The following is a 25,377-nucleotide window of genomic DNA, read 5'->3' as shown; positions in this document are numbered from 1 at the left end:
GAATGCCTCTAGGGGCATTCCTTGAAGCAGCCCATGTATAATCCAGATGGGAGTACAAAAGTAATCCCAACGTAGTGATCCTAATTGTACTTGTAATGAATTAAAAGATATAGCGAAAACAACTCAATCTATGTGAATACCTTTTCAAAAGAAGTCATGGTTAACCATATGCCACTACCTCTATTTGTAACAATATATGTATAATATTTCCAAGAATCCACAAATTGCCAACTGAAGTGGAACCGTCTTTCTGTCATAAAACTCAAGAGATTTTTACGTTTTTCATAACGATAATGTAATGTAAGGGCTCTTAACATATCTTAGCTAGGAAATTAGGAATTTAGAGGACCACTTATTTATTTAAGAATGTCGACTACGGCATCATGAAGACGGATTAAAACGGACAGATAAAAAAGAACAGTTTTAATTGAATTCACGATTGCTGATTCGCTTTCCAATTCATTTATGTTTAATCTAAAAGTGCAAAAACCTTGGACATCAGTCTTTCACTAACCTTCTCCTACTTGTGTGCTGCTTTTGGTCATCCGTTTCCAAAGAATTCCAACCGATATCCATAATTTATTAAAGATAATTCTTGGAAATTATATTTTTTGTTTATCATGTAATTTTACATTCGCTTGACTAAACTGTTTACATCCCCAGAGAATAATTACTCATTTGCTTTATTTAAATTACATATATTCTGATTCATGGTTAGATAAGTGCGAGTTTCAGAACCTTCGAGAAGTGGTTGCATCACGAAACCAAAACTGTAAGACAATTCGAGGATTGAATTGATTTCAGTGTATGTTCAGATTATCCTAAAATAGTATCTTAAATATTTCGATTTCAAAAAATTAATTTAATGAATTAAATCGAAAAGATCAATTACTTTTTTTAGCTTATCAAAAATTTTAGTCCTTAAGGGGGGATGGATAGAAGAGCTGTCTAAAAATCCTCTCGGACTCCGTGGACCATGCAGGAATGAAGAAATAACGATAGAGAAACGGTTTTTTTTAATTGTTGGCAATTTTCTGTCTTCATACAAGAAAAGAAAGCCGGCTATGTTTTACAACGTACATGTGGATATTAGAGGCTTTCATGCAGACATACATACATAAGTAAAATTTAAAAGGTAATAAAACAATGCAAAAATTCGCGCAAAAATATAATCGATGCTTTAAAAAAAACTTAACAATCGATTCTATAGATATTTACATCGATTATTGGGATCAGCTCTACTAAATATGTATATAACCGCTATTATAAATTTGAGTATTACCGAAAATCTTCAATATTCTCCATACTGTAGAGGAATAAATGTCTCAACTTCTAGTAAAAGAAATTGACTAAGTATTTGTAATCAAAAATTGGATTTTATTGAATCCTTCAACCAAAAGATATATTGTTTTTTATGCAGTACAATAGTTCATCAGCTAAATTGAGCTAATGAGAGAGAATTCCACCGAATAAAACACTCTTAAAAGGAGAACAAAAGATTAAGCTGTATATTAAAGTGGCCCAAGGTGCAGCTTCAGACATTTTTAAAGTAGGCTTAAATAATTGAGTTATATTTTCTATTTAAAATGAGACCCTTTGTTTGTTGTGCACGTTGCAGTGCGATTTTTAAGCTGTTTTCAAACGATTTTGTTCTGAGCTTTTTGTTGTCTTATGAATATTAGATGTACGTAAACATTTCTCTACGTTGCAACTGAAGTTTTCTATGGGGTTTTCAAGTTTTTCGAGGCTGTGAGACTTTATTTTTCCTCTTGTCATCAGATCTACGTGTAATCCCTGCAGCTAAAGCTTCCTGTAATCCCCCAGTTTTTGAGACCCTACTGTATCTGCTCTTTGCCAGAGATGATCCATTTTCCCCATGCTGGAGTACTATAGAAACAAAGAGGTTGATAAGAAAAGGATTCCCTATTCTCGTAGTTCAAAAATGTTCCCCATCCACGAGCTAATGATATTCAGTTCGGAAGTTTCTAAGCCTTCCATATCGCCTAACCATAGCTTCTACTTGCCATTTCCTCCATTCATTTCAGGGAAACCCTTACTCCGATTCCCATTCTATTAAAAGAAAGCAACGTAAGGGTTTCGTGAATAAATTCAGATAGAACTTCATGATTTTAAAAGGCTAATAGCGAATGATACCTTCAGCAAGATTGATTGAAACTAGATACTTTCCCGCATAAGTGGAGGAAACCTTGTGAATTTCGCCAGTTGTTTCTCCAATTTGAAAGACACATACATATATGTAGCTTATATCTGGTAATGATTGGCTTTGTTTCCTTATAAAGCATCTCATCTCCACAGAAAATGAACATCACATACTCGGTTGAGTAAATCTGCAACCTACGCGAAAAACATTCCATTTTTTTCGCATAGAAAGTGCCACAACATCTTGCTCGTCGTGGCCTGAGACTGGGTCTGGGACTGGGACTCTTTTGTTATCTGTTAGATCTACACTGTTACGTAATCCAACGGTACATTCGCGATCGCAGAAACGGAAACGAACGGAGTTGCTGCTCTTGTTGCTGCCACTGATTGGACAGACAGAGAGAGAGAGAGAGAGAGAGCTTTTGTTGCTGGGACTTGGACTCGAGTGCCGTGCCTGCTGCCTGCTGATTGTTGCCGATATTCCAATTTGGGGCCTAGACTGTGCGAGCGAGAGAGAGAGGGGGTAGAGGCCCTGTGCTGCGCTGTACTGTACGCCTACGTGCGAATATGCAATTTTCCGTCTACGGAAATTGGCGAAATATGAGTGCACTGCAAATGTGGCCAGTAGGTAAGGTAATACTCTTATGTACAGAACCATTTTACAAAGTGTTTGCACATGGGATTACGTACATACTGTTTGCATATGGATCAGAAGTTGAAGAGTCATAAAAAGGGAAAGAGTGCGACTGAAAGGAAAAATGTACATAACAGACGGCCGTACGAAACGAAGATCCGAAGAAGAAGATACATAGATTCTGCTGTACATAGCCAAATAGTATCTACAGAGCAGCGCAGCTCTGTACATGAAAACACTCCGAGTCGACGAACAAAGAAACAGCAGGCACAGCAAAAGACCCAAAAGGCAACCAACACCAAACGCAAAAGCAAAGCCAACGTCGCAGTCAGCGTCGCAGCAGCGCAGCGACCGAAACAGCGAGTCAGATACAAAGCAAAAGCAGGCGAGCGATTCAGATACAAAGCAAACGCAAGCGAGAACGGTTCGTAGCGGACGACACATTGAGAGTACGGAACAAAGAAAGGAAACGAATAAAACGCCCCGCGAGAGAGACCAACGCGAAGCAGAGAGAGCGGAGAAAAAAGAAACCGAAGGAAGCAGAAAGAAACAGCCGTCCAGTGAGAGGCCAGAGCGAGCGAGATAGCTGCAGTGGCGGAACAGCAGCAGGCAGTTAGTTGGCTGTCTACCTGAGTTCGTGTGCGCGCGAGTGTGTGTGAGTGAGTAAATAGTCGGCAGAGTCGCGGCAGAGGTTGCTGTACATAGCAGCGAGCGGCAGAAACAGAAACAGAAACAGCGTGGTCGCAGCTCGCAGTTGAAACGGACGTACGGTGCTCCACAATATCGCTACCAAAGTGCGCTCTAAAATATTTACAGTAACCAAGTGCACAAGTGTAAACGGCCTAAGTTTTCTATAAAGCAAAAATAATTTAAAATTATAAAAAAAAATTAAAAAAATATTAATTATCAAATGCAACGGCAACTATCGGTTGCATGCTCGAAATTTCCTTTGTGTCTCGTTCTTGTGTGACAAATGCCGCAGCAACAGCGGCAGCAGCACTCACTCGGCCTTATATACCCGTCCATATAAACGGTTCGGTTCACTCTTGTTCGTGTGCGTGTGTGTTTGTGTGCGCGCAGAAAACATAGAGCAAAGCGGAATACACAATAAAGGTGCTTACGAAAGCAGGGCGCCGATGAGCGCAAAGTGTGAGTGTGTGTGTTCGTGTTTGTTTGTGGAGTAAAGAAAGAAGAGAAGTAAAAGAAATGAAGCGCTGTGTTAAAGCTGAGCGTTAGCATACACTGTGGATTACAAACAAATACCCTGCAATTGGATACAGTTCCCGTACCCCCCGCCTCACGATGCCAATTAAGTGGCTGGATTAGCAGCATACAACCAACCAAAAGGTAAATATATCTAATGAAAAGAGCCGTTGCGTTGCTCAACACTTTTCAAGCACAGCTGTTGCTCCACCACTCTCTCTCTCTCTCTCTGTCTCTCTTTCCCCACCCACAGCTGTGAGCCCCTTATCTGGCGACACACGTTGACAGCAGAAGCAACAACAACTTGCCCCAAAGTGAGAATTTCGATTGGGCACAATTGAAAGTCTCCCCAAGAGCCGCCGCAGTCCAACGTGCGTGTGTTTGTTTGTGTGTGTGTGCGGGTTCCAACCTCTGATTATCTGGCATTCTGTTTTGCTGCCTGCTTCATCTTTTTACTGAATGAAAGCGGACGGTCGGTCGGTCGGTCGGCGCTTGGAAGAGTGCGACTGTGTGTAGTAGTGTGTGAAAGAGGAGATAAAGCCGCAGTCTCGGCTTTCGGAGCACTCTGCCCTGCATTCTCCGAATTGCGTTCGCTGTCGTCCGTCGAGTTGCCGTGCATTGTCACAGTCTGCGCTCTGCCTCCCTCCCCGCTCCCCGCTTCCCGCTCTCTTCAGGCACAGTCCTTACCATTCCATCCCTTTGCCTTTGCCTTTCCATTCTTTCCACACTCCTGCACGCACACACACACACACTCGTAGACCCACACACACACATAGACATGAGAAATTCCGCTGCTTTTTATTATCCTTTTCATGTTGGTACTCACATTTTTTTTTGCGCGCGCGTTTCTTCTCCCCTCCGCCAACAAAAAGCCGCCTGTATATATTGTGGGAATGGGACCAGAACATGGGAATGGGAATGGGAAGGAAGGGTTAAAGTCTTCTGTCGGCAGCCAGCCTCTTAAATTTTACTGTAAAAAGGATTTAAAGAGGCTTCGCCCGGACACAAGGTCTGTTATTCTCCTCCACTCTGCGCTTCCTTATTCTCATTCTCATTCATATTCCATTTCCATTTCCATTCCCAGTTTTATTCCCATTCCAATTTCCCATTCGGGTATGATTTTCGCATTCGGTTCGTTGACTGAAAAAGTTTTTGGTAAAAGTTTTCGTGTTCGTACCTTGACTTTTTAACGGGGCGTTGATGCAAAAACAGCTTGAAATTGTTTGGAATACATTTTCCATGTACTTGCCACTGCCATTTGCCACTCCGGGTGTCTGGGTAGCCATTCACTCCCACCACTCGACCATCCCTTCACCCCTTTCGGTGGTGCGAGTGCGAGAGAGTCGGAGTCGGAGTCTGTGCTCGCTCAATGCTCCCCCGAGTGCTGTGGATTTCAATATTTGCAAACATTCCCATGGCAACACTGCTATGCAGGGGCCCAAACAGCAACACATCCATTATCGGAGGCCCCGCATCCATCGACTGATTGCATATAATGGCTTACATATTGTTTAATGTCAGTGGCGGCAGAACAAGCAAACCAAACCACCTCGTCTACCTCTAAAATCCCTCCCCCACTTGTGCCTTGCCTCAAACTCCCTCCCCTCCTCTCCTGCTGCCTCAAAGTTATGCCTTTAGTGCCTCTTTGGACCTTTGTGGCCATTGTTTTGACTTTAAATGCTGCATAAATACCGCTTTGGATGTCTGGTTTTGGATCTGTTTTGCGGGCCAACAAAGATAACAGAATGCCCTGGTATCGCTTTTCTTCATTCGATCAGCTGTTGACTCACATTTGGCTCCGATTTCCAGCTATTCCGATTAACAGCCGTTTCTGGGTTCCAATCTCCTAGGAAAACAGAGCACGAAATCCGATCGTAGAGAGTTCTGGGTCCGTCCGCAGAACAAATTCTTTCGATTCAGCTTTTTTCTGAGCAGCTGAGCTGAGCTTAAAGCTCTTGCCATGGCGTTGGATTTGTTTACAATCTGCATGAAAGCTCCTCGCTCGCTCAACAAATTTCCATTTCGCATTTCACATTTAATTTCAACTTTCTGCTTTGTCTATTTTCCAGATTGACGCTTGTGCAACACACACGAGCGAATACGAGGCAACGAGTATTATGATTACGATGACGCCAGAGTCGAAAGCGGCAACAACAACTGCAACTGCAACTACAACAATGGCACACACACAAAAGCCAGCTCCAGCGCCAGCGCCAGCGGCGGCGCAAGCGGCAGCGGCAGCGGCGAAAGCAGCAGCCAAAAGCAGCGCTGTCAGCAATAGCAGCAAAAAGCTGGCTTTGTCTCTGAAAGCGCCAACAACAACGACAACTGCAGCAACAGCCACAGCCACTGCCACTGCAACAAATGTGACGTCGACAAGTGCTGATAAAATGCAAATGCAAATGAAGCAACGCCAGCAGAAGCAGCAGCAGCAGAAGCAACACCAACAGCAGCAGCAGCAGCAGCAGCAGCAGCAGCAGCAGCAACAACAGCAACAGCAGCAGCAACAGCAGCAGCAAGTTTTTGCTGTCAGCAGCATTAAAGTAAAAAGTGAAAACACATTAGCAGCAGTAACAGCAACAGCAACAGTTGCAACACCAACAACAACAACAACCAATGCAACACCAGCAGCAACGCCAGCAGCAACGCCAGCAGCAACAGCAGCAGAAACAGTAGCAGCAGCAAAAAGCATGTTAGAAAAGAACATCAAGAAGGAATCAACGCCACCAGCAACTACTCCTAATGTCGTCGAATCAGTCGAGGCCGCCTCCTCCTCCGCCTCATGCTGCTCATCGTCGGCCTGGTCGACGACAACGGCCACATCAGAGGATGCCAGCAGCAATGGTGGCGCCTCCGCTGACGAGGAGGCAGCAGATACTTCCGATTTGGCAGCACCCGGGAACACCGAACTGGTAACAGCAACAACGCCACGACCAGTCCTGCTGACTGCCGTTAATCCGCACATCATCTGTCACCTGTGCCAGGGCTACCTGATCAATGCCACGACAATTGTCGAGTGTCTGCACTCCTGTAAGTATGCCCATCCCCCCTCTGTCCCACCATAAAGCAGAATTCCCTCTCAGCTTAGTCGTGTTGCATCGCCTAATCGGTCTGCCTTGATTAGAATGAGTATATCTCTACGCCCGTTCCACTCCCACATCTCCCACTGCCCCTGTCGCCTGTAACTGTCTCCTGTAACTGTCTGGAAACTCGGCAAATTTCCTCGCCGCGATGAGTTATGTTTGCCGAAAGGGGGGTGAACGCGGGGTGGTGTCGTGCCACAGACGACACGCAGATGTTGTCGGGCGATAAGTTTGTGGGCCCATTAATGGCTCGAGTCATGCAAGGAGGGAAACGGGGAGTAGGGCTAAGTACTTGACTCTTGATTGGGAAACCGTTGCCGGCAACTGTTGTGGTGGGACATTCGATGAGGAGAGAGGAGGATCCAAACATGGCTAACACATTGAAGGATTTTTCAAGAATTATCCATACAAAAAATGGCATTATTTCGGGAAAGAAGAATCCTATTCAACGTATTCGATCCTAGATTTATTTTTGAAGATGGTTCAGTTCTTGAAACAGATTGGGGGATCCTTTTCCTCCAAGTGATTCTTTCTGAGACTATAAGTTACCGAAATCACCAATAATCCAAGACATTGGCATTCCCAGAAAGGAATTAAACCAATAAAACTAAAGAATATAACCATATATCACACACTCCCTCTCTCTATCTCTCTCTCAGCCATTAAATGTGGCCCCCCTTTAAGCGACGTAAGGTTAATTTTGCAACTCCTCCCAGTTTTATTCCGGCTCTTCCTCCTTTTGATGTTCGTAAATCTAGGAAACCAATGTGTTGATAATGGACACACAGTGGCCGTGGATACATTTGGTCAGGCTCATTTAAATCTGTTGGTCAGACAGCCAGAGAGTTGCGGAGGGAATGAGAGGGGGACTGAAACGAAATGGAGCAGCCAACCAGAGAGACAGACAGACGGATATATAGAGCACCCGGGAGTCCCATCTAACTGTCAAACGCCCCGGACTGGACCTGGACTGGACTGGACCTGGACTGGATTCTCGGCCCAGAGGGCAAACCTGGACTCTAGACTTGTGTACTGTGTGTCTACTGTGGACCGTGTGTGGCGGCAGGCAACAGCTGCCGTCGTTGCTGCAGTCTCACAGTCGCTGTGGCAACAGCAGCAGCAGCAGCAGCATCTCTCACTCGAGGCCATTTGGGGGGCAGCAACATGGCCAGAGTTCCCTTTTTTTTTCCTCTCTGTTTTTTTTCTTCTTTCTTTTTGTTGCCTGCCACCCCACCAAAAGACGGACTGTTGCGAATTTCCTTCCTGCATTACATTTTCGGTATTGGACCAAAACTGACGGACAAGCGTAACAAGCCAAAATAAAGAGAGGAAGAGAGAGACTGGGAGAGAGAGAGATAGAGACCCCTGCTCCATGCTGGTCTCTGGCTCCTGGGTGACAGTTGTAGCGTGCAGGACCCTGGCATTGGCATTAAAGTCAAAACAACTTTTTTTGCAGTAATTTTTTCTTGGCTCGCTCTCAGGGCCTCTGTATATTCTGTGTGTGCTCCCTGCTTTTCCTTTTGGCTACATGGCTGTGGGTGGCTGTGTGGGTGGGTGGGAGCCTTGATTGCGTTTCCTTTGCCCAGAAGGTAGAGTGCTCGGGCGCCTGGGCGAAGAGTGGCGGAGCAGCAGAAATGTTTTTACATAAATTTGAATCGTTTCAATTTAGGGGGGGGGGGGGGGGACTTGGAGTTGGGAAACAGAAATCTGTACAATTTATTTATGCCGATTCACAGACCCCCCATCGTAATTTGCCTCTTTCTATGGCACTATTGTACGGGCAGCATTTGAGCCCGATTTGAGAGCCCTACTAATGTACTTTTTCTCCTTCTGTTTGCAGTCTGCCACAGTTGCCTCATTAATCACCTGCGCAAGGATCGCTTCTGTCCACGGTGCGAGATGGTCATCAACAACGCCAAGCCGAATATCAAGTGAGTAGACTCTTCAGCGTGCCCAGATAGAGTCGTTCGTCGTGTTGTCTGTCTTTGACAACACCGATTAGATGATAGATACAATAAAGGAATGGAATGGATAGGAGATGGAGAAGGCGAAGGAGCCTGGTGGGTACTTGAAGATGCCAGCCGTTGTCTGCCACTTGACGAGGGAATGGGGCATGGGGGAATGTAAGAGGAAGCCCAGGCATTGGCAAAACTCTTTGAAAGCAGATACTTGTCTCCCTCAAGGAGCTGTTGTACATCTTGTATACTGGATAGACTCCTCTGGAGCTTTGTGGGAAGTACACATGTACATTCAATGGTGTTTTTAATTCAGTTAATAGAATCCAATATCTCATGGAAAAGCTGCGACAAGCTGAGTTTTGACATGTTATATTTGTTTCCAGTTTTCCATTGGTTCCGTTCCGTTAGCTTCACTGATTAGCTTTTTGACTCCTGGCAAAGCACTTCCACTCATTGTCATGTGGGACCTGCCTACAAGTGTCTGGAGGGGGTAAAAATTTCCGTTTTAGTTCACTTAGAGATTGATTTTCCCCGGGGAAAACCACTGCCAGTGGGTGGGTTGTGGAATCGGAGTAGTAGTTTCTTCGAACCGCACAACTTTCCGTATCGTTTGACGGGTTGGCTGTTGGTGGGGGGCGTGGTAGGTAATTGCGGTTGAGAGGCGGTGGCCAGGCAGAAAAGTTTATCAAAAAACCTTTGGCCCCAAAGCGGGGCATAAAACTAAGACAAGACACTTTTCGGAATCCCCCCACCTTTGTTCGTGGAAACTTTTGGCTGTGGTTAACTTTATTTGACGGTCCAACTGGCAAACGTGGAACCATCTTGTCTGGCACGTTTCAATTCATTTCATTCCATTTCGTTTCGTTTCGTTTTGTTTTGGCTGAATAGATGGAATGGAATTGGTTGGTATGGGATGGGGGGGACCCGGGAATGTGGCTGCGTAATGAAAAACACGTTTCGTGTAGAAGGCAGGCAACCAGGCGGAGATGTGGCAGAATCTATTTAAGCTGCAGCACCAACTTTAATGGGAATCTGTACAGAAAACCACCCGCTGGTGGCACGCTCACGTTTCCCCCCCAATCCAACCAATGCTGCCGCCTGCCGCCTGCCTCCAGCGCCGCACGTTGTAATCTCTCCCGTTGCACACACACACAAACACACAAAAAGATAATGAATACAAATTCAAAGCGAGGCGATATTGTGGGGGGTAGACTAAATGAAGAACAGGTGAATGGATGAACCTTTTCGTTGCTTTGCCTGCCACTGAGTCCCTGGCCAAATGGTGTGAAGTGCCTTACGGGTAGGGGAGGCGGAGGAGGAGGAGGAGGAGGACGGGAGGCAAGGTTGACTGCAAACAAGTGTCTTTTGTGCCCCGTGGATGCCGCTGGCTGGCTGGCTGGCTGGTTGGCTCTGCTTTCCATGAATTTTTAGTGGGCCCCAGTCATAGTGGTAGAAGTAGTAGTCGTGCAGTATTCAGCCAGTCTCAAGTCTCCAATTAAATTTATTGCGAAAGTTTATTGTTTAACCCAAAAAAGGGGCACAGGAAGGGGAAACGGAAAGGGAAAAGGAAAAAAGAAACAGCAGCAGCAGCGAAACACAAAAGAAAAGTCAGTTTCACTCGAACTCAGTTTGTCTTTGAAAAGATAAACAACAACAAAATAAAGCTCGTCTTTTGCTGTAAAAGCAAATAAAGCTCGCACTGTGGGAATGGGGGTGGGGGGCACAACAACAGCAACGGCCAAAATAATACGAGTAGTAGTGTCTGACATTTCAGACGATACTCAAAGACTCTCGAGGATAGGTAGTGTTTCCTATCGGCCAAGATAGATAAACAGCACTCGGTTATCGCTAGATAGTTTCAGAACAATTATGGGTTATTTGTTGTTGCTTATTATCGAACGTTCACTGTACAAAGGTGGGGGAGAAATATTTATCAATCTAAATTCGATTTCCACCATAAAGAAAGAGTCTTCTGAATAAGGCATTAATTCAACTGAATTCCATGCTGCTTTTCCACTCATTTTGGGTGCTATAGATCTCATTGTAATAGAACCGCTCTCAGATCTTCTAGGCTTTGGAGAGGTTTCGAGGATCTTTACAGGATTCTGTGTAGACGGAAAATGCACTAATTCATAGAAAGCCTTACTGAAATTCTTCTGTAAATAAATACTGTATATACTCGTAGTACCAAGATTATACATTTTTCCCCTCCACTGTGGTTTCACCGTATTTGTGTCAGGCCTCGGCCATGTTTTCATAGCTGTCTCCGCCGCCGTAGACTACCTTTAAGAGAGACAATGCCAGCAGAATCATCTGATATAAACTGCCAAAACGAGGAAGAACTAAGAGAAAGAAAGAAAGGAAAATAAACGCAGAACTTCCAGCAGCAGAAAAAGCAACAACAACAACAACTGGCGGCGCAAGACGACACGCATTTCCAAGAAAACAAATCGAAATACGGCAAAGATAATTAACGGGCGGGTCTTGCGCTCGGTTTTCGCCGACGGCAAACGACAATGACGTTGACGTTGACGTCGACGCAGCGCCGACACCGACGAAGGGACAGGACAGCTGAAAAACAACAAGCAGGGGAAGCGGAGAGTGCGATAGAGTGAGAGAGAGAGAGGGAGCACGAAGAGTTGCGGCTTCTGTTTCGTTGTTGTTGCTCTGGCGTGCATTGGTATTCTTTTTGTGAGAGAGCGATTTCCGAAAGAAGCTAAAAAAAAGTGAGCAAGAGCGGGAGAGCTAGAGTGTGGGAGAGAGTAAATAAAAGTTGAAAGAGCTCAAACTTTACTTCAAGTTGAAGAAGTCGCCTGACAGTGGGTGGCATGGGGATTGGGATGATTGAGTGCGATACAACAAAAGAGGAGAAGAAGAAAAATAAGTTGTGCTGCCCCTGGGAGGGGGAGAGAGGTAAAAGTTTTGGTATCTCTAATTTGTTTGATCATTCACTGATGTCCATCGCTGGCTTAAATCCAATCCAATTTCGGAGGTTAATAAATACTGATAGATTGATCGCAGAGATATCACATTTCCCGAGGTCTACGAATAAGATATGTTAATGAGAGAGCAGTCTGGCAAGATCGGTGCCCTTCAATGGTTAGATCCCTTACCTTCCCTTCCGTAGCGCCTGCCTGTCCCTCTCTCTTTATCATCTGCGCCGTAGCTCACCTTTTCCTCGCGTTCATCTTCTCATTCCATCTCTTCATCTTTCTATTCCATTCAAGACCTTTTTGGGTTTCTCCACTCTCCTTCATTCTTTTTCTTTTCGTTGGTTGCATGTGTGTGTGTGTGTGTGTGTGTGCGAGGAATGATTGAAGTGAGCGCCTGCATGGGCCGGAGAAGAGAGGAGAGCGAGTAGAGCTGTTTGAAAGGCGACTTAATGCGAGAGTTCCTGTGTTCCACCACCGCCACACCGCCGCACCACCACCATGCCACACCACATCGCTCTATCACCATCGTCACCATCGTCGAGCAGCAGCACATGCCAAGGAGCAATAGCTGTAGTTTCCTTATCCTCCTTCCCCTCCTCTCTGCTGCGGCGCTGCCTCTCCTTGTTTAGCGTTTTTGTTGCGTGCCATTGAAGCAATAGAAAATTGCATCTGCCGCCTAATTTGTACGGGTGCTTCTTGTCCTGTCTCTCTTCCTTCCTCCCTTTGTGTGTTCTCATTTCCGCGCCAAGGAAGTGCCTCTGTTTCGACTTTTTCGACTTTGGCTTCTGCCCCTGCCCCTGCCCCTGCTCCTACTCCTTCTCCTCTGTCTTTGTCGCACAGTCCTTTCCATTCCAATGAGCACGCACCAGGATGAATCGAAGTGAACCGAACCGAGTTGTAACCGTTGTCTTCTTAATCCCTATCCTTGCAGATCGGACACCACGCTCCAGGCGATCGTCTACAAGCTCGTGCCGGGCCTCTACGAGCGGGAGCTGATGCGGAAGCGGGCCTTCTACAAGGATCGGCCGCAGGAGGCAGCCCTGGCCACGCCCGAGCAGCGGGGCGATGATACGGAGCACTTGATATTCGGCCCCACGGATAACATGTCCTTGTCCCTGGAATACGCAGAGTTGGGGTAGGTTTCATCAGCACCAATATGGTCCTATATATAGCGCCAGATCCCCATTCCCATCGCCCTCGCGTTCATCTACTAATCTATGGTTTCTGCCACTCTCTTTCATCCCTCTCTGGCCCAACAGTGAACTTAGCACCGAATCAGAAGTGGAGTTCCTGCGTCCGAGGTACCTCCAGTGCCCGGCCATGTGTCGGGTGAGCCACCTCAAGAAGTTCGTCTACGACAAGTTCGACATCGACATGCAGCGCTTCAGCATCGACATTATGTACAAGGTGAAGACGATCGTCCTGCTGGACTACTACACGCTCATGGACATTGCGTACATCTACACGTGGAAGCGGGACGCGCCCATGCGCTTCTACTTCAGGGTGTACGAGTCGCCGCAGCGACATGTGAAGCCCCCGCCACGTCGCATGCTCCCAGCTCCCCTGAAGGTGGTGAAGCAGGAGCCGACGCCGGCGCCAGAAGCGCCCAAGGTGGAGCAAACCTCGCCCACAGCAGCACCGGTATCGCCGCCTGCCAGCATAAAGCAGGAGCTGCAGGAGGAGATCCGTGTGCCCAGTGAGCAGCCCCTCAAGCTGATCATCAACCGGAATATGCTGGAGAAGCGGGAGAAGAGCCACTCGCCGCAGTCCTCCAAGTCGAGCGCCAAGAGCAATCATCACACGCCCACCACTCCATCCTCCTCTTCCTCCTCCTCCTCATCCTGTCCATCGCCCAGCGGGGAGCTCAATATCAAGCTGAAGATCGATCTGTCCAAGCACAACAGCGTGACCATCATCAACATGTCCGACCCGGAGCGCAAGGAGATCGTGAAGCCGCTGAAACCGGAGAAGGAGTCGCGCTCCAAGAACCGCAGCAAGGACAAGGACGGCAGCCCCAAGTCCTCGAGCAGCAGCAGCGAACGAAAGCGTAAGAGCCCCAGCCCGCTGACGGTGCCTCCGCTGACCATACGCACCGAGCGCATCCTCAGTCCCAGCGGTGTCAGCACCCTCAGTCCACGCTGCGTGGCCAGCAGCTCCTGCCACGAGGATCCCAAGTCGGAGTTCCTCAAGTCCTTCGCCCTGACGCCCATCAAGGTCAAGGTGGAGTCCCCGGAGAGGTCTCCCAGCGGCCACAGAGCGCCTACCCCTCCGAAAACGACTGCTTCTGGCTCTGGGTGCGCGTCCCACTCGCATCACAGCGGCAGGTCCAAGGGCACCCTGGAGGACAGGGAGCTGATGAGGCCGCCCGCCGGAATGGCACCCAAGTCGATTGCCTCTTCGAAGCGCAAGAGCAAGGAGCCCGTCAAGGCCGTCTCCAAGAAGCCGAAGCTCTCGCCGCCCCTGCCACGCGAGGACTTCAAGATTCGTCTGCCCGCCACCAATTCGCATTCGCATCCGCCGCCAGCTCCGACCACGCCGCCACCGTTTGTCGGCAGCTTGGAGAAGCTCATGCCGCCACCGCCAAAGCCCCCGATGCTGGCGTCACGCAAGCCCCAGCTCGCGGCACAATTCGCCCCGCCTTCGCCCCACCACCCGGGCATGCAGATGGCGGCTCCGGGCAACCGCACGCCCATCGCCAAGCGCTACCACCCCATCCTGCCCAAGGCGGCGCGACCCAATCCGTTCGCCAACATTCCCAACGATGTCAACCGTCTGCTGAAAGACGCCGGCACCGAGATCAAGTCGATTGGAGGCAGCACAAGCGCCTCCTCGGCCAAGTCGCATGTGTACGGGCCCAAGGCTGACTCCAAGATGGGACCACCGCCGCCACCGGCAGGCGCTGCAGCTACCCACGCAGCACGCCACACCAGCGGAGGCCAGGGCAAGACGGGAGGCAACAATCAACCGCAACCCCATCCGGCACCCAGCTCCAATGGCAGCCAGAACAAGGCGGCCAACAACTACCTCAATTTGGCCCTGTTCAATGCCAGCAAGTCCAAGGGCCGGGAGGCCCCGCCCGGATGCCGCACGCCCATGTACACGCCCAACTCGCCCATTTACTCACCCAGCTCGCCGCAGTACGTGCCCAACTACAACATCCCCACGATGCCCACCTACAAGTACACGCCCAAGCCAAGTCAGGCCACCGCCGGAGGCTACCTGCAGAGCATGCTTGGTGGCGGTGGCGGTGCCAGCGGCAGCGGCGGGGGATCGCTGTTCCCATCACCGCCCACGAAGGCCGACCAGAACACCAATCCGGCGGGAGCAGCTCCGTCCTCCGGCCATGCCTTCCAGCGTGGGGCCAGTCCCAGCCACGAGGACGCGCCCGAGAAGCAACAGGTGAAGGTCAAGTCGCTGCTCAACTCGTGCAACATCAACATCCCCTCCTCGCTGTCGATCACAATCTCCAGGGACAACGGCGACTCCTCGTCGGCCAGCAACGGATCGCATCCGAAGCACAAGAGTCCCGTCAACAACTACATCGAGATCGTAAAACTGCCCGACCAGCCGCAGGACCAGGGACAGAAGTCCGCAGCCAGCGTCACGGAGGCCCAGAAACGTCAGTCGCCGCCAGCACCAGCACCCGGACGCACTCCACCCCCACAGCTACCGGCAGTCGCAGCACCTGCTCCAGCCGCCGCCGCCATGCGGCTGACGCAGCCTCCGCCCTCCAAGGCCATTCCCTCCCCGCAGCACCTGATGTCGCGTATGACGCCGCCACAGTTGCCGCAAACAGCCCCGCCACCCTCGTCGCCGTCCACCGCTCCCCGAGGGATCACACCCCCCAAGATATCGCCCCCCGCCAGCGGCAAGGGCACGCCCCTGAAGACCGTGCTGACGCCCTCGCAGGCGGATAGCAAGAAGACGCCCAGTCCGGAGAAGCGCAGTGCCGCCCAGATGGGAAGCCACTCGCCAACCGCCAGCGAGAACAAGTCACCAAAGTTGGCAGGACAGTCGGCACCAGGATCAGCCACTCCCAACGGAGATCCGGCGGCCAAGAAGTTCCGACCCATTCTGCCCCGCCAGAACGCCCAGATCCCAGACATGGCCGCCAAGCTGCCCAGCCTGGCGCCCGCCTTCAACTTCAGCCAGCCCCAAAGCCAGGTCCAGACCGGCGCCAAGAAGGTGCCTACCAGCAAGAAGTCCCCCAACGGAGGAGCAGCAGTCTTTCTGCCGCCCCCCCCGAAGATTCCCAACGGCAGTCACCCGGCGCAGAAGCCGAGTCCTCCGCTGAAGAGCCAACAGACGGGTGGCAAGAAGGCAAACAAGAATCCCACACCGCCCCCGTCCTCCTCCGCCGCTTTGGGGGGTGGAGTCCAAGGGAATATGGGAAAACTTATGCCTCATCCCGGTTTGCCGGGATTAAACGCCCCGCTGAGCATCGCCTCCAGTGCCGCGGCCGCTGCCGGTCAAATGGATCTGAACAACTTCATCAAGGAGAACCTGATCAGGGCTCAGGTGGCCCAGGCAGCACAGGCCGCCCAGGCTGCCCAAGCGGCCGCCAATCAGTCGAATATACTGTACAACTTTGCCCAGATCGGGCACATGTCCCCGGCGATGTACAACTACCAGCAGGCGGTTTTCATGGAACAACTCACGCGGATGCAGCGGGCGGGCAACGAGGCGTTCAACGACTACCTTCAGAAGCTGAAGAATGCGGCCAATGGCCAGGCAGGCGATGGGGACCACAAGCCGATCATGCCCATGCTGCCCACCGTCAACCTGCCCAGCCCCTCCTCGGCTGCATCGGCAGCCAGCCCCAAGACCTCAGCCCTGCCCAACGGAAAGCTGACTGCAGCGGCTACAGCCCCTTCCAGCCACACGCCATCATCGCTAGCCAAGGCCGGCAGTGGGGCTAGTCCACGTCAGCAGACGACGGCCACCCCCGCCGCACCCCTCGCGGCTGCCACCAAGAGCAAGTGAACAGCAGCCGCCACCCGTCCATGCCACTCGTTTCCGTTGAGGCGGAAGCTGAAGGGAGTCCGAGTCTGCATCCGGAGCGAGGTGTGAGATGGCCATCATTAAAGGAGAGGCAACATCAGAAGCACCAGCAGTAGCAGCAGTGGCTCCTGGATAGCTGTAATTAATATTTAAAGACTTTGTTTTTAGTTGTACGCCACCCCGTTCTCCAGTCAGAACCAGTACCAGAACCAGAACCAATTCCCCGCCCTAATTATTGTTAGAAGCAACCACCATGCCACCCCAGAGCGGGGTAGCTGGCTCATGCCACATCCATCCGAGCCCCTAGGCTATAGACCTATGTATGTAAATATTGATAATTTTATCATCTAACAGATGTATACAGAAAAAAAGACACCGATTCAGAATCGATTTATGCAGATGCGATAATCATATAAATATATATTTAACTGCTGCGGCAAAAGTTGAGCTAATCCTAAGTGTAAATACCATCCATTAAATACGATTTTATATAATCTTTTTTACTCAAAAACTAAGCAGAAAAATAAAAATCTAATTTATACCAAAAAAAAAACATTGGCTTTCTTCCTGTTTTTCCCACTTTGAAAACGAAACACACACACACACAGACAGAGAGTCGCACGGACAATGAAATCGTCCAATCCCTATGCTAATCAACTGCTCAAGGTCAGAGGTCGACCTTCCCCGATGACCGACCGCTGCGTTTCGAGCATTTCTAATCTGCCAATTCCGTCGCACCGTTTGTCTGCCAGGGAAAAAAATGTCAAAGAGTCTTTAAAATGAAAAATCCACAGCACCGCAGACCAGGCCCAGACCCAGACTCAGACCCAGGCATCCCATCGACGACCCTTGGAGAGACAAAGAAATAAAAGATTATATTGGGTTTCTCGCTGATACGGATGCGACGGACACGACGCGACGGCCACTACGGGATTGCGGCATCGCCATCGCCAGTCTGTCCGTCCCTTCGTTCGTCCAACGTTGGGTTTTCTTTTCGCTCGGAAACATTCAATAAAAACGATTGGAAATCCTGTGGCCTTTTGTTGTTGTTTTCCCTTTCCCATTTTCTTTGGTGTTTTCCTTCTTTTTCCCCTATTTTCTGGCACTTTTTGCAGAGTTTCCGATTTCAAAAATTGCCAATTTTTCTCGAATGTGTCCCAAAAGAATGCCAATCCGAGCCATGAACCTAATTCGTATAATGAATATGCTTCCAGATAAGAGAGACACGGACACGGCGCCCAGGACAGGCGATGAGAGGTGAGATAGTGCCGCACAGGGGTTGATTAGGTGAGAATTGCCTCCACAGAAGAGATTTATGTCATATGGGGGCTACGGCTACTGGGAGAACTGCCATGTGGCTCCACAAAACAATTAACATCTGATTCCATCTCTGGCCAACACTCATCTCATCTGGCTTTAATAATTTATGCGATTTTGCGGCCTAAGCCGAAAACTCCAATTACAATAATTAGACCCTTCTCGCAAAGCTCACCTTTTCTTGCCTTGCCCCAAAAGTGCCAAAAACCACGCAGATATATGGTCTTACCGTACGTACATCTCAGTTCTTCTGCCACTTCGACTGGCAGTGCCACGATGTGGCAGGCAGGCCACATCTGAAAACCGGTTTAATATGCTTGGCTTTTAGCGCATTACGTCGGCATTTATAAATCATTTCGGTAAGTACAAGATGCGAGTGCAGAGTACACAGGCACACATATTGCTCCCATGTAAGCATAATATCAAATGCAAAATTACTTACCCTCAGGTAGAGAGTGTATCGTGTATCGTGGGATTCTTACCATATGCTTGATATAGGTTGTGGGCATCAACCGCTCGAAATCTATTCGTGTTTGGGTCTCATTGGAAGGATATTGATTTGACAGGACGTTTGTCAGCGGACTTATAGCTTATGACAGAAGAAATTTGATAGTTAGTATAATAGATAATATATATACTATACACTATACTATTGCCGATTCGATGTTCAAATGTTTGATGCATTACAGTAAATTTTTCACTTACATATATGTAGGGTTGGCAGCCCTTTAATGAGTATCGATCTATCGCTAGGGATAGTCAAGGGTAGAGGAAGATATGTATATCGATAGGAAGTAAGAGTTCGACGGCAGAAGCGAGCAGACGTGCGAAAAGAACTATGCTAAGAAACCTATTTGTAACCATTTATTAAAATAAATATAATACAACGACGTGTGGCGTATATTTGATGGAGTTTCTGGAGCGGATTCTTACTCACTTGTAGGGAGCCCACCAAGGATCCCTACATATATCCTTTTCCAACAAGTCTACTTCTCCTGAGAGTAATAAAACTATGAAAACTATGGCTAATGAAACATGTTGCTCTAAAACTATTGAAGCTGGCTGCTTTGAAACTGTAAGCTTGGCTGCTTTGCATATTCCTCCATAGCAGTTAGCTTCCAGAATCTAGATTCTAGATAGATATCATTCAGCTAATAGTTTCACAGTATTCGCAATGAAATAATGAGAGCACACCCAGATTAATATGTGCTAAATATATTATATTAATCCACTAAGGGGCGAGTCAGGCCTCGAATGTCCTAGCAAAAAATAAACCCTTGATGAAACGCGGTTTGTCAAGAAATTATGTGAAGAATATACAATCGATGGACCGTAAATTTTCCAAAATTAACGTGCCGAAAATATTCGTGGTATCTACGACGATGACGAAGAATACTAGAGGATAGAGACTAATGATATCCTTATAAGCTTTTCAGTTTCTTCAAGTACACAATATATAAAACGTGTTCAAAGGCAGGGGTCACGCTCCAGTCACTTCCCACAAAACGCTTTTCCTCAAGTTATCAAAGTTTTGTAGTTTATAGGTTCGTTCTTAGGATTATCGTTACATCACAATCCTGAGCGTAAAACTTTCGGGTTGTCGGTTAAGGAAATGTGCGCAAACTCTAGAACTAAAACAATTCCAAACTATAGAAAAGTAAAAACACAACTTTTGCTGGCAGCATAATCGGCAAAGTCCTTAGAGGTGCTTTAAAAATCAAGTTGCCGAACCAATCGAATATTATTAGTGGAAAGAAAATACCATTCCATGTGCATTTCTTTGTTACCTTGACAGTTCTTATCCGTTCTACGCTGAAAAACTGCAAATAGATCCATTCTGTTAGCAAACACTTCCAGACTTTCGATAAATCAAATAGACACCAGCTCTCCGACCCAACAAACCAAGATCTCCCTTCGCCGCACAAGGATTTTAATGAATTAATCCAGTTCAGTCAGTCGGTGGCATTTGAAGCGTCGGAATGGCCACTAACTTCCGGAAAAATTCGCAACTCATTGAAGTTTCCTTCCTTTGTGGGGCATCGCTGTTCCTTAGTTGTTTTCGCCCGCGGGCAAATGGTTTGATAAATTGAACTAAATGCTATTTGTGGTAGTAATATTAAATAAATGTTTATATTGCAGCTTGCATCTTTAATGATTTCAAATTCTACCTTTTACTGCTTTCAAATTATATGGCGGCAGTTGGAAAAGCCCTATAAAGCATATGGGATAGGTTTGATCGGTTGAACGCTAGCTTCTAGTGACAGACCATCTCTTGTTATCGAATTGGACCCAAATCGGTATAAAATAATGGTAATCTATAAGGGGAATCGGTCTACAGGTTAGCCAGATACTGGGCCACACATTAGCATTTTCCGACAGGTAGATGCATAGCAGGAGAGTCTTTTCTGTAATGTTTATGAAACATTCAGTTATTACTCTCGGCGCCACCACACATTCATTACCACATCGATCATTCATCCATCAGTCAAGTCAACTTGCAGAGCATATAATCGACAGACAGCCGTGTGATTGCTAATTAAATTTCATCTGATGAACGATTCAACCTGTCGCTGTCGGAAAAGTCGTTGCCTTAATTTATCGGCATTATGTAACAAATGTTAGGCACATAAATCGTTATTGAAGAACCCTCATGGGCGACAGAACAAATTTCAATGAGAAGGACCTGGTCGTGCGCCCTTGTAGCTGGCCAACAAAACTTTTGCCAGGAGAGCCAACTTTTGTTATCAAATCAATTAAAGTCGCTTTCTGCTGCTGATGTTGTTGGCAACTGTATCCGTCTGTCGCCATGTGAGCCGTTGAGGGGGCTTGATGCAGGGGGAGAGCTGTTTTGTGGAGCGTTTTCCCATGTTATTTTATCTGAATTCATTAATCACACGGAGGGCTGGTCGGGAATGCATTCTATTAAAAGTAACTGCGTTGTATTAAACGAAATTAGCCAATTGTTAGTAAATACAGTTGAACTTCCATAAGTCGAGACATTGTTATCCAAAGAGTACAAAGTGGAGTTTTCCATCAGACCAGACCTTTAACGACCTGTTTTGAAAAATATCTATCTGAATAAGACTAGATTTTTAACCTAAGGGAGACGAATTTCCAGTTTTTTCACACCAGTGCTGGACAACTGTGAGAAACCACCAGCAAGAAGTCCTCGTTGAATCTCTCCCACTACCAAATTTCTTTCTGAATCAGAACAAACTAAAAAACTAACAAAAGTATTTGCTGAACTCATTTGGTGACAATACCGTACTGGTGCCGTACTGATTATCTAACTTACAGATTCCCTCTACCATTACCAATCTCTCACCTTGGACTTCAATAAGCTGGAGGGGTTTCCGGAGGCCAGGTCAGAAGCTATTCGTATGCCTCAATGAGAACATAATCGATGAACTGCCCACTCGCTCCCAATTGCAAGAGCTGCATTTTCTGCACATGCTGAACTTGAATAGGAATCCAATCTGTCTTCATCAGGACCTGCAGGTTTTTGCAGTGATAACATCTACATGGACCTGCATCTCATGGATGAAGCTGCTGCCTGTCGCCAGCCCGGGACAGCCAGCTGGACACCATGGACGAGAGCTCGTAGGAGAATAGACCTGAAGATGTGGGGACAATGTTGTCAGCGATGTCGCGATGAAGTGATTAAGTTTGAACAATGAGCTTGTCAGGTTTACACACAGTGTTATGTATTGGTTAGATTTGTGTGGTTTATGCATGGTCCTTTAACGACATATTGTAGGAAATAATACGATTTGGCTAAGTTGGAAATGGTGTTTTGTGGACTTTATACTTTATAAGCTTCTTGCCAATCTTCTCAAGAATGTCCAGGAATTTGGCCACACAGCGGTAGATGCAGACCGTCTCCCTTTTCCTGTAACACGGGTCACATTTTGGCCAAAGAGCTCACGAAAGGTATAACTTGCAACACTCACCCAAATACGACTCCGAATCGCGCTGTGGGGTGCACTTCTTGTGGCATGCTTTTGTCATGCGCTTATATGAATCGGACATCATTTCAATATCCATTTCTTGCATGAGGCAGTACTTTGGCCTGTTCAACCGGGCTGATCCGTGATATGTGATAACTTAACTAAATATAGTTCGAAATATAGAAACCTCCAGTTACAGACTTTCGTCTTAGGGAAGCTCAACTGTATTACTAATCATCAGCTTTGAAAGCTCTAGTTTATCAATTATCGCTGAAGCAATCGCTTTGTCGATCCATTTTATCATTAACACTCTGTTTTTTCAGCTGAAATTAATCTTCCAATACCGACTGCCATCCCCATCGAAGCTTTGTTTGTCTTCTAATGAAAATGATCCAATAAATTTGGGTATCACTTACAAATGCACCACGCGAATTTGTCAGAGTCAGTGTCCACACCACACCACCCTGTTTCAATTAAATAATTTCGCGAATTTACTTTGAGGGTGTCACTGTCGCGTAAGTCCGGCAACACTTTCCCTCGATTCGTTGGCCGTCACTCACTAATTTGATTTATCAGACATAATTCAGTCGTGTAATCAAATAAAATGCCAGCATTAAGATCCAATTAGTGCGCCATTATGAATATGGATGGGACGGATGGACGGATGGACGGTCGTCACGACCGAATCTCAAGTTGTCTCCCTGACTTGTTTCTTATTCTGTTTTTTTTGCGTGCTCTGAAAAAATGCGAACCCCAAAAGTAAAAAAAAAGTATCAATTTACCAGCGCAGGAGAATGGTTTGGTAGACTGTTTACTGATGCCGAGAACGGTACGGCAGAGGAGGGATCGGTAGAGGTTGCGGTGCGTCAGAGAGACGCCAGAGTTCGGGGCTTGGACTGGACCCAAACACAAGACGAAAAATCAACGAAAATCCTGAACCGGAAATAGGAATAATAACTGCGCGAATTGCTAAACGAGCGAGTGCGGACCGACAGGGGAGGCATAAGTTATGAGAACGGTAAAGTTTCCTCAGTCATGGAAGGGGGTGTTGAGTGGATCTGGATCTGGTTCTGGTTCTGGTTCTGTTATTGGGGGACGGCACATTGATTGATTTGAGTGGCAGAGAGGTCTGGCGGAGAGCCACTCAATTGTCTCTGAGGTGAGATGCGATGAGGTTGGGTCTTAAAAGTCACTTTAACATTAGATAAATGAGTTGGGGGCCTTCGTGAGCTGGCGTTGCCTTAATGGCGCCAACATTGGTGGCTGCTGTAATTAGTTGATTACACAAGCAGCGCTACCCAACGTCCCCCCTTCTGTCTTGCCCTGCCGCTTTCTGAGTGGGAGCTTTGCTGTTTGCATTGCAAATGAAGTTACGACTGGGTGGCATCCATGGGGTGGTGGCGATGGATGCTGTGCTGTGGCGGGACAGCTGCATGACGTTGCCATTTGCGAGTGGTTCTCTGCCTCTGCCTTTGCCTTTGACGCTCCATTCCCCTCCGCTTTGGCAGGGAGGATGTCGAGTGTTTTTGGTTGAGAGCCACACGAGCGTACCGAAAAAGGCAAACACACACACACAGACACATACGCACTGCTGCACGTACTTTTGTGTGCTTGTGTATTTACCGTACCATCCACAATTTGCAGGAGCAACTCATCAACTCTTGCCTCAATTTTTTATTGAATTATCAGCATGCCACAGCATTTTGACAGGGGTGTGGTGGTGAGCACCGTGCCTCGGAAGGGGAGGAGTAAGGGTAGCACTTTGGTACTATTTAAACCACTCAGGCGATCCTGGCCGCCTGGCCTATATGAAACGGTAACCACAATGACGACGACAGCGAGCGAGCCCCAGCCACGACGATGGCAACGGCAACGGCAGCGACAGCGGCAGCGGCAGCGGCAGCGGGGGCAGAGCCAGTGAGCCGTGCGGTTTACATAGTCGATAAGCAGGCTCACACGCACACACACCAGCACGCATACACTCACGCCCACTTCAACAGCAGAAAAGAAAGAGCAGAAGAAGTGTGGGGAGGGGAGGATGAAGCAGAAGGGACGCCAGTGGCGGCACAAGGGTGCTTTTGGACAAAAAAGTAGACGAAGCAAGCACGGCCCAAAGGCAGCAAACGAACCTAATTTGATAGCACACAAACACACACACACACACATAGCCATGTACATGAGTACATACTCTATATATGTATGTGTACATATGTATACTTGAATGTATATTCTCTGCTACGCATTCGTTCAACTGGCAATGCTCATTAAGTACTCTTCTTTTTCTCTCGGTCCCTCTTCTATCAGCGCTGTGTGTGCTGCTCACATTCGTTACGTGCCGGACATTGGATGGGAATTTAAATTGGTAATGTGACCGTAGTTGTTGTTGGAGTTCGTTCTGTTGGAGCCGTAGCTGCTGTTACTGTTGTCGGTGGTCGGACGTTAACGTCCTCGACACTATCGCACACACTTGAGTACATACGAGCGTACCAGCGTTCTACCTACATAAATGCATGTGTACATAGTGTGCAGCGAATGCTGTACATGGCATTCGTGTGTACATAAAGTTGTATGTGCTCACAGCAAACTGCAAGAGACAAGACATCACACAGGGGCGTCTACCAGAGGGGGTTAGAGCATTTCATAGCATTTACACGTCCCCTTTTGGATTTAGTTAAACGATTGCGATGCAAGCAGTTCACCAAAACAGCCCCCTTTCGCCAGTAGCGATCCCTTCGGCGCGACACCCCTGCGCACTCAGTGTCCCATACCCATGCTTCATGCTGAAATATGTATTTTCGAGGCGCACAAGCTGCGCACATAATGCCCCGCACCACGTCCCTCCGCTCCATAGACCCACAACAGCTACAGCTACGTCTACCTCTCTGCCACGGCCGCTGCCACTGACACTGCCTCTGCCTCTGCCAGTTGTGTTTCTCTGCCTCGGCTGGCGTCCGTGGCCTGCCTCGACCGCTATTTTTATGTACAAACAGGGTTGCATGCAACATGGACATGGTTTTCTCGTTCTCCCTTCTCCCTCCTTCCGCTTCGTCGTTCCTCTTTGGTCTTGCGTTTCTATTGAGGTTGCGTTTTGGAAAGAGCATTTGGTGGGACAATTTTTTTCGAGTTTCTTGTTTCTGTTTC

General features: G+C 47.8%; 1 protein-coding gene across 1 annotated transcript; it reads left to right on the top strand.

Annotated features, from left to right (window-relative positions):
• The first annotated feature begins 3,158 nt into the window (after positions 1 to 3,158).
• Positions 3,159 to 17,516, top strand: Psc (Posterior sex combs). Its single transcript, XM_033377903.1, has 5 exons — positions 3,159 to 4,141; positions 6,067 to 7,027; positions 8,921 to 9,011; positions 12,903 to 13,106; positions 13,231 to 17,516. The coding sequence occupies exons 2-5, from the start codon at positions 6,115 to 6,117 to the stop codon at positions 16,952 to 16,954; spliced, it is 4,932 nt and encodes a 1,643-aa protein (XP_033233794.1). The 5' UTR covers positions 3,159 to 4,141; positions 6,067 to 6,114; the 3' UTR covers positions 16,955 to 17,516.
• Positions 17,517 to 25,377: the final 7,861 nt, after the last annotated feature.

The sequence above is a fragment of the Drosophila pseudoobscura genome, chromosome 3 (assembly GCF_009870125.1).
Source record: "Drosophila pseudoobscura strain MV-25-SWS-2005 chromosome 3, UCI_Dpse_MV25, whole genome shotgun sequence".
NCBI classification, from domain to species: Eukaryota; Metazoa; Arthropoda; class Insecta; order Diptera; family Drosophilidae; genus Drosophila; species Drosophila pseudoobscura.
Note: the sequence above shows the minus strand (reverse complement) of the source record. Positions and strands in the feature narration are given on the sequence as shown.

Excerpts from the sequence above, each read along its gene's own strand:
- Psc (XM_033377903.1), top strand. The coding sequence starts at position 6,115 with ATGATTACGATGACGCCAGAGTCGAAAGCGGCAACAACAACTGCAACT. Across the intron at positions 9,012-12,902 it reads AACGCCAAGCCGAATATCAA|ATCGGACACCACGCTCCAGG; the intron begins GTGAGTAGACTC and ends CTATCCTTGCAG. Across the intron at positions 13,107-13,230 it reads CTGGAATACGCAGAGTTGGG|TGAACTTAGCACCGAATCAG; the intron begins GTAGGTTTCATC and ends CTGGCCCAACAG.